General features: G+C 44.4%; 1 protein-coding gene across 4 annotated transcripts in view; it reads right to left on the bottom strand.

Moving 5' to 3' along the window:
- SERGEF (secretion regulating guanine nucleotide exchange factor) overlaps window positions 1-14129 on the bottom strand; it is a 234558-nt gene extending 220429 nt beyond the window's left edge. For 3 of the 4 annotated variants that reach the window (XR_004436276.1, XM_033208197.1, XM_033208198.1), the window contains exons 1-5: window positions 13864-14129; window positions 8839-8974; window positions 7508-7663; window positions 5347-5441; window positions 949-1009 (exon numbers count right to left, since the gene is read on the bottom strand). Coding sequence is in view for 3 of the 4 variants with exons in the window: in XM_033208197.1 (XP_033064088.1) it covers window positions 949-1009; window positions 5347-5441; window positions 7508-7663; window positions 8839-8974; window positions 13864-13923 (508 nt within the window). In the remaining variant the exon portion in view is untranslated. The remainder of the gene's footprint in view (window positions 1-948; window positions 1010-5346; window positions 5442-7507; window positions 7664-8838; window positions 8975-13863) is intronic. The other variant, XM_033208195.1, reaches the window with a different exon arrangement.
- Window positions 14130-15032: the final 903 nt, after the last annotated feature.

Raw genomic sequence — 15032 nt, 5'->3', positions numbered from 1 at the left:
CTCAGCTGCCACAGCCAATTAGTGCTGTCCTTCAGTTCAAAAGGAGTAAGAGCAGAAAAAATGAAAAGGGGAGAGATAAAAGGGTCACCATTCTCCCACAGGCCACCTCCCTGTCCCTCTCACATACAGACTGTCAGTCCCATCACCCACTCACAGTACAGGAGACAAGCTCACTTAAAGCTTTTAAATTAATAAACATTAAAACCCATTAGGAAGGCAGTGCAGTTGCCTGCAAAGAATATGGGCCTTAGGATGCAAACCATCCCAGCCTCTGATCCCAGCTCTACCTTACTCCCCGTGTAAGCTTACATAAGCACTTTAACTCTGTGCCTCAGTTTCTTCACATGTAAAATGCAACCCGCATCACTTCCTGGTTGTGAGGATTAAAGTAATCAAATCAATAGCACCTAGCACCATACCTAGCACATAAAGAGCTAGAAAACTTCATTTCCTTCCTCCCTACCTGCTAATGTCTTTCCCACATGACTTCTGCCTTATGTTCTCTCCTTTTCATCAGAACCACAATACAGCAGGACCCTTTGAAATATTCCCTAAAGCGTTTGTCCCCTAAAGTTCAGTTTCCTCTTATTACAGACCTATTTTTTAAAAAGGGGGGTAGGCTGGGCACAGTGGCTCACACTTGTAATCCCAGTACTTTGGAAGGCCAAGGTGGGAGGACTGCTTGAGGCCAGAAATTCAAGACCAGCCTGGGCAACATAGCAAGACCCTGTCTCTACAAAAAGATCTTAAAAATTAGCAGGGCATGGTGGTATGCACCTATAGCTCTAGCTTCTCAGGAGGCTAAGGGAGTTAGACAGCTTGGGCTCAGGAGTTCAAGGCTACAGTGAGCTATGGTCGAGCCACTGTACTCCAGCCTGGGCAACAGGTGAGACCCCATCTCTAAAAAATATTAAAAATAAAAATAAAAAATAAAGATAAAATGATCACCTGTAGCAGCTAATGCATGCCTCAGTCCAGCAGCAATACAAACAACCTTCTCTTTATGGAGCTGTCAAAATAAAGAAAAGGATTTAGATCTCAGAACCATCCATCTACAAAATTGTATATAATTTATACCCAAATACAATGCAGTACGCTCCTCACTATGGGTCTGACTGGTTTAAAGCAACCACTCCCCCAACATTTCCACCCATAAATACCTCTATATTTATCCCTAAAAGAAAAAAATATATCTTTTAAAATGCCATATCACAACACCACATGACAACAACTCTCAGGGCTGAAAGGCACTTATAAGGTCATCTAGTCCAAGAGTTAGTAAATGTTTTCTGTAAAGGGACAGTTGGTAAATGTTTTACAGGCCATAGTTTCTGTCACACTACTCAGCTCTGCCATTGTAACATAAAAGCAGCTCTAGACTATACATAAACGAATGAGCATGACTGTGCCAGTAAGACTTTATTTACCAAGGGTTCAAAGTTTCCCAACCTGATCTAGTCCAATCCCCATCCAACAACACCCCACCAAGTGGTCATCCAACTCCTGCCAAACACCTACCCCCAGTGACATAGGGATCACCATTTCCCCAGATGCCTGTTCCATCTTTGCACAGTTCCATTTATCTCTTTAGGTGGAACCAAATCTATCTGCCTGCAACTCCTGACAATGCTTTCCAAATATTTGAAGACAGTTGTCATGTCCTCCCTAAGACATCTTGTAGTGGTTTTAAAAATAGGTCCTCAAATTCTTTGCTACTCCTCCCTTCAAGATGTGGAGCTTAATACCCCTCCCCTTGTGTGGGCTGGACTTAGTGACATGCTTTTAATAAAGAGAATAAAGAAGCAATGAGTGACTCAGAGTCTAGGCAAAAAAAGGCACTAAGGCTTCCTGCTTAGCATCTCTCTGTCTCTCATCACTCCTGGCGGAAACCAGATGCTATGTCTGAAAAGTCCAATAGAAAGGTTCACATGGCAAGGAACATGCAACCATTAGGGCTTTATCACATTTGTTTATTTACAGGTTCACGGAGATCACAAGCAGACCCAGCTAACATCTCAACTGCAACTTCATGAGAGACCAGCTAAGCTGTTCCCAAATTCCTGACTCTCCGAAACTGTGACATAATAAATGTTTGCTGTTTTAAGCTGCTAAGGTTTGGAGTAATTTGTTACACAGCAATAGATAACTAATGAAGATCTTTTCTTTAAGCAAATATCCCCCATTCATCAGCCATCACTGGGTTTCAAATTCCCTTCCCCTCCTGGTCTTCACTTCTATAAATATGCTCTAGTTGTTCAGTATTTCTCTTTTAAAGGAACTCTATAGCATCATTCTAACCCCATTAAGGTTTATCACATTTGTTTATTTACAGGTCCCCAGTGTCTTTCTAAACTTTAGGACTCTCAAGGGCAGGACCTGAGTCTTATATACCTTTATGCCCAGGGCCTAAGCACTAAATCCACAACAAAACATGACATCGCAGATGCAGGCTGAATGGCAGAAAGGACTGAGCTCTAGCCTTCCTTCTTCTGAAAACTGTACTTCTGTCAATGGAGTCCACAATCACATTAGCTTTCGGGAAGATCAAATCTTAGTGTTAATACAATTTGAACATATCATCCTTTATATTTTTCTTTTGTTTTTCCCCAAAAAACTAACTGAAAGGCTTTACATGTGACTTCAGTCTCTAACACCACTCACCTCCACCTCTTACTCTCCATCCCAACTGCTGCTGCTTTAGTTTGAGCCACAATCATCTCATTTGGATTGTTAGCAAGAGTTTCCTAAGTAATCTTCCTTCAGTCCATCTTCTACTACCCTATCTGACCTCCCTACCATGCTGTTCTTACCATGTGTCACATACAACCACCCTGATTGCCCCATTCCCACCTACTCTACCCTGGAACTCCCACCACTTCCTTATATTCCAACCATACTACACTACTTACTATATCTCAAACTCTTCTGTTTTATTCTGCTCCACTTTTGCTTACATGGTTCCTTCTGCCTAGAATGTTCTTCTTTTATACCCACTCTGAGCATCCTCCTATCCCAAGACAGGTAAACTTCTATTTAACTTTTGAGACTTAGCTTAAGCCTCTTCTCACCCCACCTTCCCCTAGATGCTCAGTACTCCCTCCTTTGGGGATATACATGCATCTGTCATAGTTCTGACATGGTATTACATTTAAGTATTTATGTGCCTATCATGTCCTACCAAACTATAGCTCTCAACTGCTAGGACGGGTCTTATTCAACTTTGCTCCCACTGCCTAAATATAGTACCTACACATAATGATTGTCATTAAATAAATGCATGAATTTCCATTAAATTTCACTTTGGCACATTGTTGCATAGAATATCACCTGTCAAAATGTTTTTACTTTCTGATTCTGTCATTCAACATATTTTAACCATTATTCCTCTATTCCTTAATTATATAAAGTATAATTAAGCTAAATTAATTATAACTTATATGTGCTTACCAGGCCACCTACTTGCAATTGGGAGCTATAATACTTCCTTCAGGGGCTACAGAGCCTAGACTTGTGTGCATACCATGGGAACGATGACCCCAAATAACAGTCTACAGACCAGCAACTGAGTTCAGCAAGCTGGCAGGGGCGGACCCAAGCTTTCTCCAGGGAAAAAAACATCTCCACTACTAATCAGAGTTTAGGAAAATTAGATCGGAGCAGGGCAACTTAGGTGGTAAAACTCATTTTTAATTCACGCATATTTCTTTTAAAATTCTATATTCCTATTATGATCACTTACAATATAAACTTCACAAAAAGGGGTAATTTTAAGTATGATGCACTGAATTAAAGAACTCTGAACTAGGGCCAACAGTCCTGTTTAACACTTGTTTTGTCCAATATGGTAGCCACTACCTACACATAGCTCTTGAAAACTTGAAATGTGATTACACTAAACTGAGACATATTGTAAGTAAAAAATGCATACCAGAGTTCAAAGCCTTAGTACAAAATCAGTATAAAATATCTCGCTAATAATTTTTATACTGAATTAGCCGGACATGGTGTCAGGCACCTGTAATCTCAGCTACTCGGGAGGCCAAGGCAGGGAACTGCTTGAACCTGGGAGGCGGAGGCTGCAGTGAGCCGAGATTGCACCACTGCACTCCAGCCTGGGTGACAGAGCAAGACTCTGCCTCAAAAATAAAAATAAAAACAGGCTGGGCGCGGTGGCTCAAGCCTGTAATCCCAATACTTTGGGAGGCCGAGATGGGCGGATCACGAGGTCAGGAGATCGAGACCATCCTGGCTAACACGGTGAAACCCCGTCTCTACTAAAAAAATACAAAAAACTAGCCGGACAAGGTGGCGGGCGCCTGTAGTCCCAGCTACTCAGGAGGCTGAGGCAGGAGAATGGCGTAAACTCGGGAGGTGGAGCTTGCAGTGAGCTGAGATCCGGCCACTGTGCTCCAGCCTGGGCGACAGAGTGAGACTCCATCTCAAAAAAAAAAAAAAAAAAAAATTAAAACAAAAAATAACTTTATACTGATGACATGCTGAAATAATAGTGATAATAGTGTAGATACACTGTATTAATTTAAAAGTTATTAAAATTAATTTCACCTACATGCTACAACATGGACAAAACTTGAAAGCATCAAGTGAAGTAAAAGGTTAGCCAGGTCACATATTTTATTATTTCATTTATATGAAATGCCCAGAACAGGCAAATCCATAGAGACAAAAAGTATATTAGTACTCACCAGGGGCTGAGGGGAGGGGAGAATAGGAATTGACTGCTATTAAGTATATAGTTTCTTTTGGTGGTAATGAAAATGTTCTAAAATAAGATAATGATATTGGTTGTTCATTTCTGTGGATATACATTTTAAAGGGGTTAATTTTATGGTACCTAAATTATAGTTCAATAATGCTTTTATTTTAAAAATTAATTTCACCTGTTTCTTTTTTAAAAAGGGCTGCTAGAAAATTTTAAATTATATACAGCTCACATTATATTTCTACTGGCTGGCACTGGCCTATACCATTTGCCCAGCTTAGTGTCTTTTGACAAATCACTTCTATTTAGACCTATTTCTAACATAATTTCCATTATTACTAATTTTAGAACTGTAAAATGTCATTAATACCCTTATGAGATGTATTACTTTTATTGTTTTATTTCACAAAACTTCATATAAAGTATATAAAAACTAACAGAGGTTTCATTCACAACGTCTACCTCCCAACTTAACTTTTTCCAGAAGGACCTATTTTTCAACTCGAATTCTCCTACCCCATGGGTTTTCAGGGATCCTGACAGCCTTTTATTCTGGGGAGAGATAGGTTAATACCTCAGAAACACTTTAACAGGTCATGGGCAAGCTAAATATTAACTGTCCTCACCTCAATGGCCTGGGGAACCACACATCTTCGAGGTCCATGAGGAACTCCTAACTGGCCAAAGGAGTTGGATCCACATGATAGAACTTGACCATTTTCTGCAAAATACAAATACTTAACTTGCAAATCTATGAAGTAAGATGTCTGTGACCAATGGTTTAATGGTGCAGGGTGAGAGATGCAAAGCAGATGAGGGGAAATGCTTCAGTGCATTCAGACCATATTCCCTGCTTTTATTCCTCTGGGAATGAAAACACTGGACACCAGGTTAAGCATTCTACACAGACTGTCTATTCTATTACCTCATTAATAACAGATTATCTGTGTAGAACACTTAACTCAGTGCCCAGTATTGGGATGGGAGGATAGTAATTTCTCACTTTTCATGCTTCCATGTGACAAAGTTTCCATTAGTAAAACACTCCAGCTTTTCTCTGTGCCCTTCCCCATCCTCACTGCTTTCTAGGAGACAGCGGTCATGTAACCAACTGGTGAGTTTAGGAGATGGGACAGGACACGTGTGGCTTGGCACCTCCCTGTCAGTCATTCTAGGCTGACACATAGAAAGCATTTCCCCGTGGGGAAAGCCTAGAGGTTTGGGGGTAAGTCTGGACCAGAAGAATATTAGGACCACTGGCCTCATCATTAATCCCGTCCTCCAATTTAGCCTTTACCAGTGAAAAGCCAATAGTTTTTAATCTCCATTACTGACTTCTCTCTGCCTTTCTCACAACTGGCTCCAAATGTGAGCAGGAAAGAGCATTATCTGCTACTTCTTACAATCCAAAACATAGGCTCACAATAAACACTTCATAAATGATAGTTATTATTTAGATTCTAATAATTACCATCAAATTCAACAAATATTACAGAACCCCTCCACAGAGGAGAATGGTGACACTTGAGCAGGGTTTTAAAGCTGGGATTTGAGTCCATCAGACAGACAAGAGGGGTTGGTCCAGACAGACAGAAGAGCAAGTACTGCTTGGTATGACTAGAAAGAAAAGTATGAGGAGTGTGGAGAATAAGAGACAAGGCACAAAGATAGCTAGGGAACAGTTACAGAAGGCCAATGCTAAAAAGCTAGGGATCTGAGCTATGTCTGGGAGAATCCACAAGGGTTTATGACAGAAGAGTGACAGAAGATGCCCTTGCCAGAGGACTGTGGCAAAGAGGGAGCCTGGTCAGAAATCACAGATGGTCCTTTAAATCCAGAATGGCCAGCTAGACAGAGCAAAGCTGAACAGAGAGGTCAAAACTGCTTCAAGGGAACAGACACCAGCTGACAAAGTAACTACTTCTGGCTGTTCCCAAGTGCATTATTCTAATAACCCTCTGGCCATATCCTATCCTGCTACCTGGCTTTACAAAGACCAAACAGATCTGCCCAACACCAATTATTTAAAAAAAAAAAAAAAATCCCACAGTGGGAAAAAGCTGTCATCACTGTTTTGACAACCACTATTGCCTCATATTCTCCTACCACACTCCACACTCCCCACAAATAACCCTTCACTGCCACTGCTGGCCACTGGCCAGCTACCCCAGGCACGCAGCTTATCATGAACTTTTGGGACAGGAAATGGCCAGCAAAGGTGATCTAGTCTATTCCCTACTCTCTGACAAAAGTTTTCCACCCCAATCCCAGTCTCCTTTACCATTAAACTCTCCTTAGAAAAGGTAGTCCACAACTTTCCTTGACAACCAGAGGGAAAATTTGTGTGTGCTTTCTATTTATTTTTATTTATTTTGAGATGGAGTATTGCTCTGTCGCTCAGGCTGGGGTGCAGTGGTGCATCTCAGCTTACTGCAACCTCCACCTCTCAGGTTCAAGTGATTCGCCTGCCTCAGCCTCCCAAACAGCTGGGACTATAGAGTAGCTGGGACTATAGGCATGGGGTACCACACCTGGCTAATTTTTGTATTTTTAGTAGAGACGGGGTTTTACCATGTTGGCCAGGGTGGTCTCGAACTCCTGACCTCAAGTGATACACCCGCCTTGGCCTCCCAAAGTGCTGTAATTACAATTGTGAGCCACCGCACCGGGCCTTGTGTGTGCTTTTTAAACACAAAGACGCTTTCATTTAATCGGCAGTCACCACCATCATACTGTTCTCACCCAAAGCCTTTGTGGTGATACAAATTTACCTAGGAGTGAACTCACCTGTGAGTATAATGGTAAAATCCCAGCCACAGGCCACCTGTTGGATGGGACAGCCAAAGAGGGATTTGCAGGGGGTAAAATATGGGATATCCTCTGTGTGACCAAGCCCCAGTTGCCCATCTTTGTTCAGACCACAAACAAAGAGGTCTCCTCCATCTGCAAAATATAAAGGCAACAGGGAAAAACACAACTGCAAAATGAACAAAAAGATTTCACTAATTATTTGGAGTCTCAGACCAATAACTTTTTTTCCCATCCAAGTTAATAAGTTGTGTATGTTCGTGTATTCTGGAGCCAAACAACACAAGGCCAAGGGCCTCAAACTAATACCTACATAGAAACTTCAAGTCTTGGAGCAGTGGTCAATCACCAAACTGAGCATCTACTGGAACAAAAAGCTAACATTTATTCAACATTTAGAATGTGCCAGGCACTGTTTTAACAGCTTTTTATGCAGGGCGGATTCATTCTTTAGGCACAGTGTCTAGGGCCCACAACACTTTCAGAGGCCGATAGAGTGGCTTAATTTTTAGTTATTTTGAAATGAGAAAAAGATAATATAGTAGCAATGCATATATAACACTAAATCCGGAGTGGATTATATTAATATCCATCTTTATACCAACACAGTTGTAAAATATAATTTTATTTCTTTACAAAGAAAAGGGTCCATAAAGGGAAAAGCACCCAGGACCCATGACAGTCAGAATGGAGTCCTGCTAACTCACTGGTTCTCTTCACCCACCATTATTATCCTCGTGTAACAGATTCTGAAACTGTGGCTATTTGCCCAAGGCCACATAGATAATAAATCACAGAACCAGGATCTGAACCCAGAGATTTGATTCCAGAGCTCATGTTCTTAACCAGATGCAATATGCCCCCCTTTACAACATTGTAGCACTTGTACTACTTGTTAAGTGCTATCCTAGATACAGTAAGGGAAGATTAAGGGAAATGCACAGTTTTTGCTCTCAAGGAATATCCAATCTAATTACAAACACTTCTAACTCCTATGGTGTAAAATATACATTGTAACTCCGCCACTTATTTGCCTTGTGATGTTAAGCAATCAGTGTTCCTTTCTGAGTTCATTTGTATAATGGAGGGGGTGAGGGAAAGAGGTGGCCTAGAAGAAGATCTCTGAAGTCCTTCTAACCCTGAAAATCTAGGATCCTCTGATGGTAATTTGGCTCTTTCACAAAAATGTTTCACAAAAATACATTATTTTCCTCTGCAAAATACAAAAGGCTGAAAAATGGCAATATCACATCCAGGGGAAAATGTCTAACTAAGAAAATGAGTGAGTATCTACTTTTGAAGGAAGTTACCTGTGACAGCTGCAGAGTGGCCCCCTCCTCCTGTGATCCTCCTGACACTCCTGGGTTTACAGAAGTCATTCAGTTGCTGGGGCAACAGCACATCTTCCTTATGGCCGAGGCCAAGTTGCCCATAGCTATTTGCACCCTACGGATGAACAAGCCAAAGATGAAAAAGTTTGGGAACCGCAACTGTCAATGTCTATTTACCTGTCTCTATCTTTCTCACCCTGACGTATCTCTCAGAGCCTACAACAGATGAGATTTCTTAGGCTCATTCTTAAAAAAAAAAAAAAAAAATGTAGCTCCTTCATGGCAAATACTCACAGCACTGTTTATTCAAATATATAATAACAAGCACCAGAAAACAACACGTAACACCGTCTCCTGACGCCTGATCTGTAATACCATTAGTAAGAGACTCACGACCATAATAGTGGAGGAAATTCACGTCCAGGAAAGTTCCTAGGTAGGTACCCTGGCAGGCTTAATTTACTGGGGCAAAGGACAAATGCCCTGCCTCTTGGCCTCCTGCAGCAGCTGAAGAACCCACACTTTTTTCTACCTCAGGCCCTAGAAGGCAAAGCAGCAATGCCAGCCATGGTTGGGGGGGCATGAGTCCTATGAGGTCCTTGGCCTAGCCCAAACCTCTAGAGGTAATAGGGTAAAGTAGCCTTTCCGCTTAGAGTGGCCATGAAAAGACAGGCCATATCCTAAATCAAGGTTCTTCTGACTGAGAACAAGACAGCCTCTTGAGGAGGAGGGCCTTGTCTTCTCTAGAGAGAGTTCTGAGCCTCGAGTCCTTGGCAGGAGTATCTCGTATCTCTCCTTACTCCCTCCCCCCACACCCACGTCCCATGCCACCTCACTGCTTTCCCTAGCTGAACTTCAGCCCCTAAAAGAGAACATTATCCAGCACATTTCAAATAAATTATAAATATGGACACAGAATCCAAACAAAGTTCCAGTAGAAACTGCTCACAGACCCCTACAGGGGCCAGCATGAAGAAAAATGAAGGTCATTCCTTTGTTATCTGTGTCTCTGGAGCTGTGGGCAAAACTGTCTCCCCTTGTCCCTGAGTAATCATGGGGACAGCTCAGGACAGACAGAGTTTCGGACTTAGAAACACTCTCACCCCATCTCCTTTCTTCCCTCCTTAAATCCCTTCCCCAAAATCTGAAAAGAAAAATAATAATAATTCGCTCACTGAAGGACTTTGGAGCATTTGGGAATGTAAATCTTACCCTTCCTTTGTCAAGTGGGAAACTGACCAAAGAGGAAATGACCTGTTAGGCTCATTCTTACCGTCTGTTATATGCAACCCATATTTGATGGAGGCCCCATCCTCAGAACACCACGATTTCTATATGAGAAGAGTCCTAAGCACCCACAACTCAGCCAGTGATATTCCTCATCTTTCCCTTCTTATGCTCCAGCCCCCATGTATTGCCTTTGGGAGACAGCACAGGGGTTCCTTCTGATAAAAGCTAACTACCTAGGGAAGTTAAGGAAAGAAAAAAATGAGGGAGAAACGGCATCAAAATGGGAGGGCAACATCCTGGAATTAGTTCTTGTTCCTCCTCCCCACACCCATAATGGGAAAACTGACAACGACTCTGGAATCAAAGTTGGCTAAGGATTATGTGCCTTAAAGCAAGGCACGTCATTATTTCATTTGTACAGTGAAAGAGGTTGGCAATGATCTCTAAGGGCCTTTTCAAGTTCAGTGCTATGTGACTCCAAGATTCACATGGTGAGATTCCAGTAAGGGGACAGATTTCCCCTTGACAGGCAATATGTCTATTATTATTATTATTATCATTATACAAAAAAAGGTCCATAATCCCTATCTGAAATGCTTACAGTCAGATGTATTTCAGATTCAGAATTTTACAGCTTTTAGAAAAGTAATACAGTACACATGTCATATATGCTGATGCAAGGTCCAGGGACAGCAGCCCATAAGCAAAACAATAATATTTCTGCATTAACAAGTATAAATAATCATAAGAAGTAGCCAAATACTATAAAGGGCCTTATGTCCAGTAAGTTTTGTATTTTCAGAGCTTTTTGTATTCAGAATTGAAGATAAGGGATTGTGGACCTGCAGAGAGAATCTTACTAAGATTTCAGAAATCTTTATAATTTATTCAAGTATCTACTCCTAGCTGGTTCTTCCTGGAGATGAGAAGTAAAATATTTTAAATGTATTTGTTTTTGAAGACACCTGAATGAGGAAAGGTGATGTAAAATAATTACAACAAATACATACAGACATACTTACATACATACATACATACATATATAATCCTTCCCCTTGTAGTCTATTTCACAGCTATCCTGGGCTGCAAGAACTCAAAGATAGAAGAGTAAGCCATAGCAGGGGCATAAGTCCCAGGAGCCCACATGGGGCAATTATTAGCTACCAATTACTGAGTGCTTCTCTCCACACTGCGTATTCACCTTTAATCCTCACAACTAAGAAGGACATTATTACTCCCATTTCACAGAGGAAGAAACTAAGGCTCAGAGAGGTTAAGTAACTTTCCATAGTTACATCTGGATAGGCAAAAAGTCTGATGCCCTGTACCTTTTACTATACCTTACTGTGTCTCTAAGAAAAAATAAAAAAAGAACATACAGTGAACCAGCCCAGAGCTTACCTGGCAGGTGGTTAACTGTATGACCTTATCTAAAATAGCATCCCCATATCACTCATTTTCTGCTTTATTTTTCTTCATGCCACTTCTTGATGTTACATTATATATGTCTACTTGTTTACTGTACACCTCCCCTGCTAGAAACTAAACTCCAGGAGGGCAGGAACTCTGCTTTGCTCACTGCTGTTTCCCCTGCATCTGAAACTGTGCTGGCCCGAAGAAGATGTACATGCATTTATATGGTGAATGAACGTAAGACCCTATGAAAGACTGTCGCTCAGCATGAAGGGAATATAGAGTATACACGCACAGTATTTCTTCATCAGCCCTGAGATCTCCGTGGCTGTCCCATTACCAGGGGTGCAAGGCTGCTGAACACCTGGGAGAAAAGTAATATGACACATGGGCACTCTGAGGTTCAAATTATGGTACCAATTTTTGTAATGCTGGGAGAGGCCCTAAATCCAGGATAAAGCAAGACGATGGGAAATTTAACACAACCTATTACGACTGTTGTTCGCCTTTCTTCCTTACAAACACTCCAGACATATCACACGTGCACATGCATGGATGCGCGCGCGCGCACACACACACACACACACACACACCCCTAACAAGGTAACTGTGAACTGAACTTTATTCCCCCCCAAAATTTACATGTTGAAGCCTTAACCTTTAGTACCTTACTGTATTTGGAGAGAGGGCCTTTAAAGGGGCAATTAAGGTTAAATGAGGTCATAAGGGTGGGGCCCTGATCCAATATAACTGGTGTCCTTAAAAGAAGAGACACCAGGGATGCTAACACACACAGAAAAGGCCATGTGAGGACACAGTGAAAAAAGCCATGTGAGGACACAGTGAGAAGGCGGACATCTGCAAGCCAGAGAGAGGCCTTGGGAGAAACCAAACCTACTCACACCTTGATACTGGCCTTCCAGCCTCTGGAACTGTGAGAAAATAAATTTCTGTTGTTTAAGCCTCTGTTGTGTGGTATTTTGTTATGGTAGCCCTAGCCGACCAACACACCCCCACAGTTTCAGATTATGCAGCAGCAAAAACACACCACCAGTTCTCCCAACACAGCAGAAGGGTGTCAACAACCTATTAAACATATTTTACAGACATATTGTTTCAGTACAGACAAGGCCGAATATTAAAGGTTGTTTCTGCCTGATGTTTCCTCTGTCCACACAGAGGCCAGTCTCCTGCCTGGAAAAAGCCAGAAACAGCACACATTCAATCCCCAACTCCACCCCCAACTCCCGGGCCACCTCAAAGACGCCCAGCCAGCCAGACTACCGCAGGCCATGCTCTCCCTCCTGCCAAACTGCAGCACCACATTCAACAAGTGCCGCCTTGTACTGATCATTACTTCTTTTAAAAATGGTCAATTAATACTGATTTTAACAGCAATGCAGGTTATACTTTTGCTCTCACCCAACACAAGAACTGGAAGTCTCTCATTCATGTGTATTTCACTCATGTGTATTTCCCCAACACCAGCACATGGGTAGGCACACAGATACTCGTTCATTCATTCGTCAACAAGTATTTACTGGGGACCTACAATGTGCCAGACACCAAGAGAGACACTGTGAACAAGACAGGCACAGCACCCACTCTCACCACACTTACTTTCTAGCCAGAGAGACTGACGTTAATAATAAATTATACACATCATTAAAACTGTGATACGTGCTATGAAGAAGCACAAGATGCAGCGACTGCTCGTTCCTGTGCATGCTGGTCGGCCACCTGCCACGCTCCTGTGCACGAAACCTCCTGTCTCCCAAACACACATCAAGATGACCCTGTCTCTTCCAATGCTCCCGTCAAACCAACAGCAGCCCAACTCCCCCAAGACAGGCAAGAACCGATCACAGCAGAGTATCAGCAAATTGGTAGGGTCTGTGCCTTGTGCGCAGCCAAACACCGCAGGCCTCACATCCCAAGGATGCGCTCGCCAGGCTGGGACACGGCCTCCCTCCTCCAGGCATCAGGAGGGTGGGGGGCACAGGTGGCCCCATGGGGCTCTGGGACAGGGAGATCCTCTCCACCGAGCCCTTCGCGCTGTCTTCCAGGCGCTATGCGGGCTGGAGGGCTCTCGCGGAACCAGACGCTCTGCCCCAGGCAGGTTCTTCCCGCAGCGCCACAGCCCCTCCGGCTCCGGCCCCGCCAGCCGGCAGGGCCCTAAGTCGACCGCAAAGACCCTTCCCTCCCCGCCCGCTCCTCCCCTGCTCCCAGCTCAGGATCCTCCAACCCAGAGCCCGGCTCGGACCTCGGCCACCCAGCCCCTGAACTGCCCAAGCCGCGGCCAGGAGCTCCCACGTCTCGGCGCCCCTCAGCTGGCCCTGGCTCGGGGGCGGAGTCACCTACCCAGGCGAAGAGCACGGCCGCCGCGGGGGCGGCCTCCGAGGCGCTGGGCTCACGCTCCATGCGAGGTCGCTCTGCCGGCGCTTCCGGGAGGGACCGCACGAGGGCGGGGCCTGCCAGGGAGGGATGGGCGCGGGAGCCCGGGCTCAGGGGCGGGACCGGGATCGCGGATGGGGAGGGCGCGGGGAGGGATCTATTGTGGGAAGGGGCCCGCGGGCCAGGAAAGGGGGTGCGACGCGCCCTCGGGCCTTTGGGGACCAGTGGTGGGCGGGGCCGGATGACAAACCCGGAGCCGCCTCCCAGTCAGCCCGCCCCGGCGGCGCTCGCAGCGTCTCCGCCCGCAGCCTCCTGTCGCGCTGGGCCTCTCAGCCTCTCGCTCCTCCCCCTCGTACTCTTTATTTTTAGTCATAATTTCATGTTTCATGCAGGTGCACTGCACGCCACAGTTCACAAAGCTCCTTCGTGTTTTTGTCTCCTTGGAGGCCTACGACAGCTCAGAGGGGCTGACAGGGCAGGGATGGCATCACCATTTGCGGGAACAAGAAATGGAGCCTGACCGGTAGGGCAGGGTCCTGCCGGGCATCTCAGGAGCAATTGTCTGGAGCCCGCTTTGATGTGCGTTCCCAAACGTCTGAGGGGGCGCCTTGGGAGGCGAGTGGAGTGGCACGTCGCCAGTGTCGCCCTCTGCACCTGGCACGGAGCGGGAACCCGCGCCTGGCGACGCTGAATGGGGGAGGCTGGTTAGCGTGGACTCCTGCCGGGGCAGCCTCGGCGCTCCGGGCATGGCCCTGAGCTCATTCTATTAATAGTACTGGACAATCGTCACCCAACGAACATTTCCATATAAAATGGCTTTTCTCAGACAGCGTCGTGTTGCTGGTGGGAGTTAAGTTCAATTTATCTGAAGGAAAATATGGCACTGCGTATCAGGAATACAGAACACATGGGGTCACATTAAAGATGATCATCCACATTCAATAGCACTTGGCCCCTCTGCTGACACGGGCCTCCAGCACTCACCGCCCTTCATGCCTGGGCTTCTGGGAAGTGTGTTAGTGAGCTCTTACACTGTTCTTTCCTGTTCTTTCACTCTATCTACTCTTAGGAATTTCTGCCTGTAAGACCACTTGAGGGCAGCCCTCACCTTTATCTCTCCAACGTGTGGCATCTGG

Source organism: Trachypithecus francoisi, unplaced genomic scaffold (genome assembly GCF_009764315.1).
Source record: "Trachypithecus francoisi isolate TF-2019V2 unplaced genomic scaffold, Tfra_2.0 Lachesis_group8, whole genome shotgun sequence".
Lineage (NCBI taxonomy): Eukaryota > Metazoa > Chordata > Mammalia > Primates > Cercopithecidae > Trachypithecus > Trachypithecus francoisi.
The sequence above is the reverse complement of the archived record's forward strand: the minus strand, read 5'-3'. Positions and strand labels throughout refer to the sequence as shown.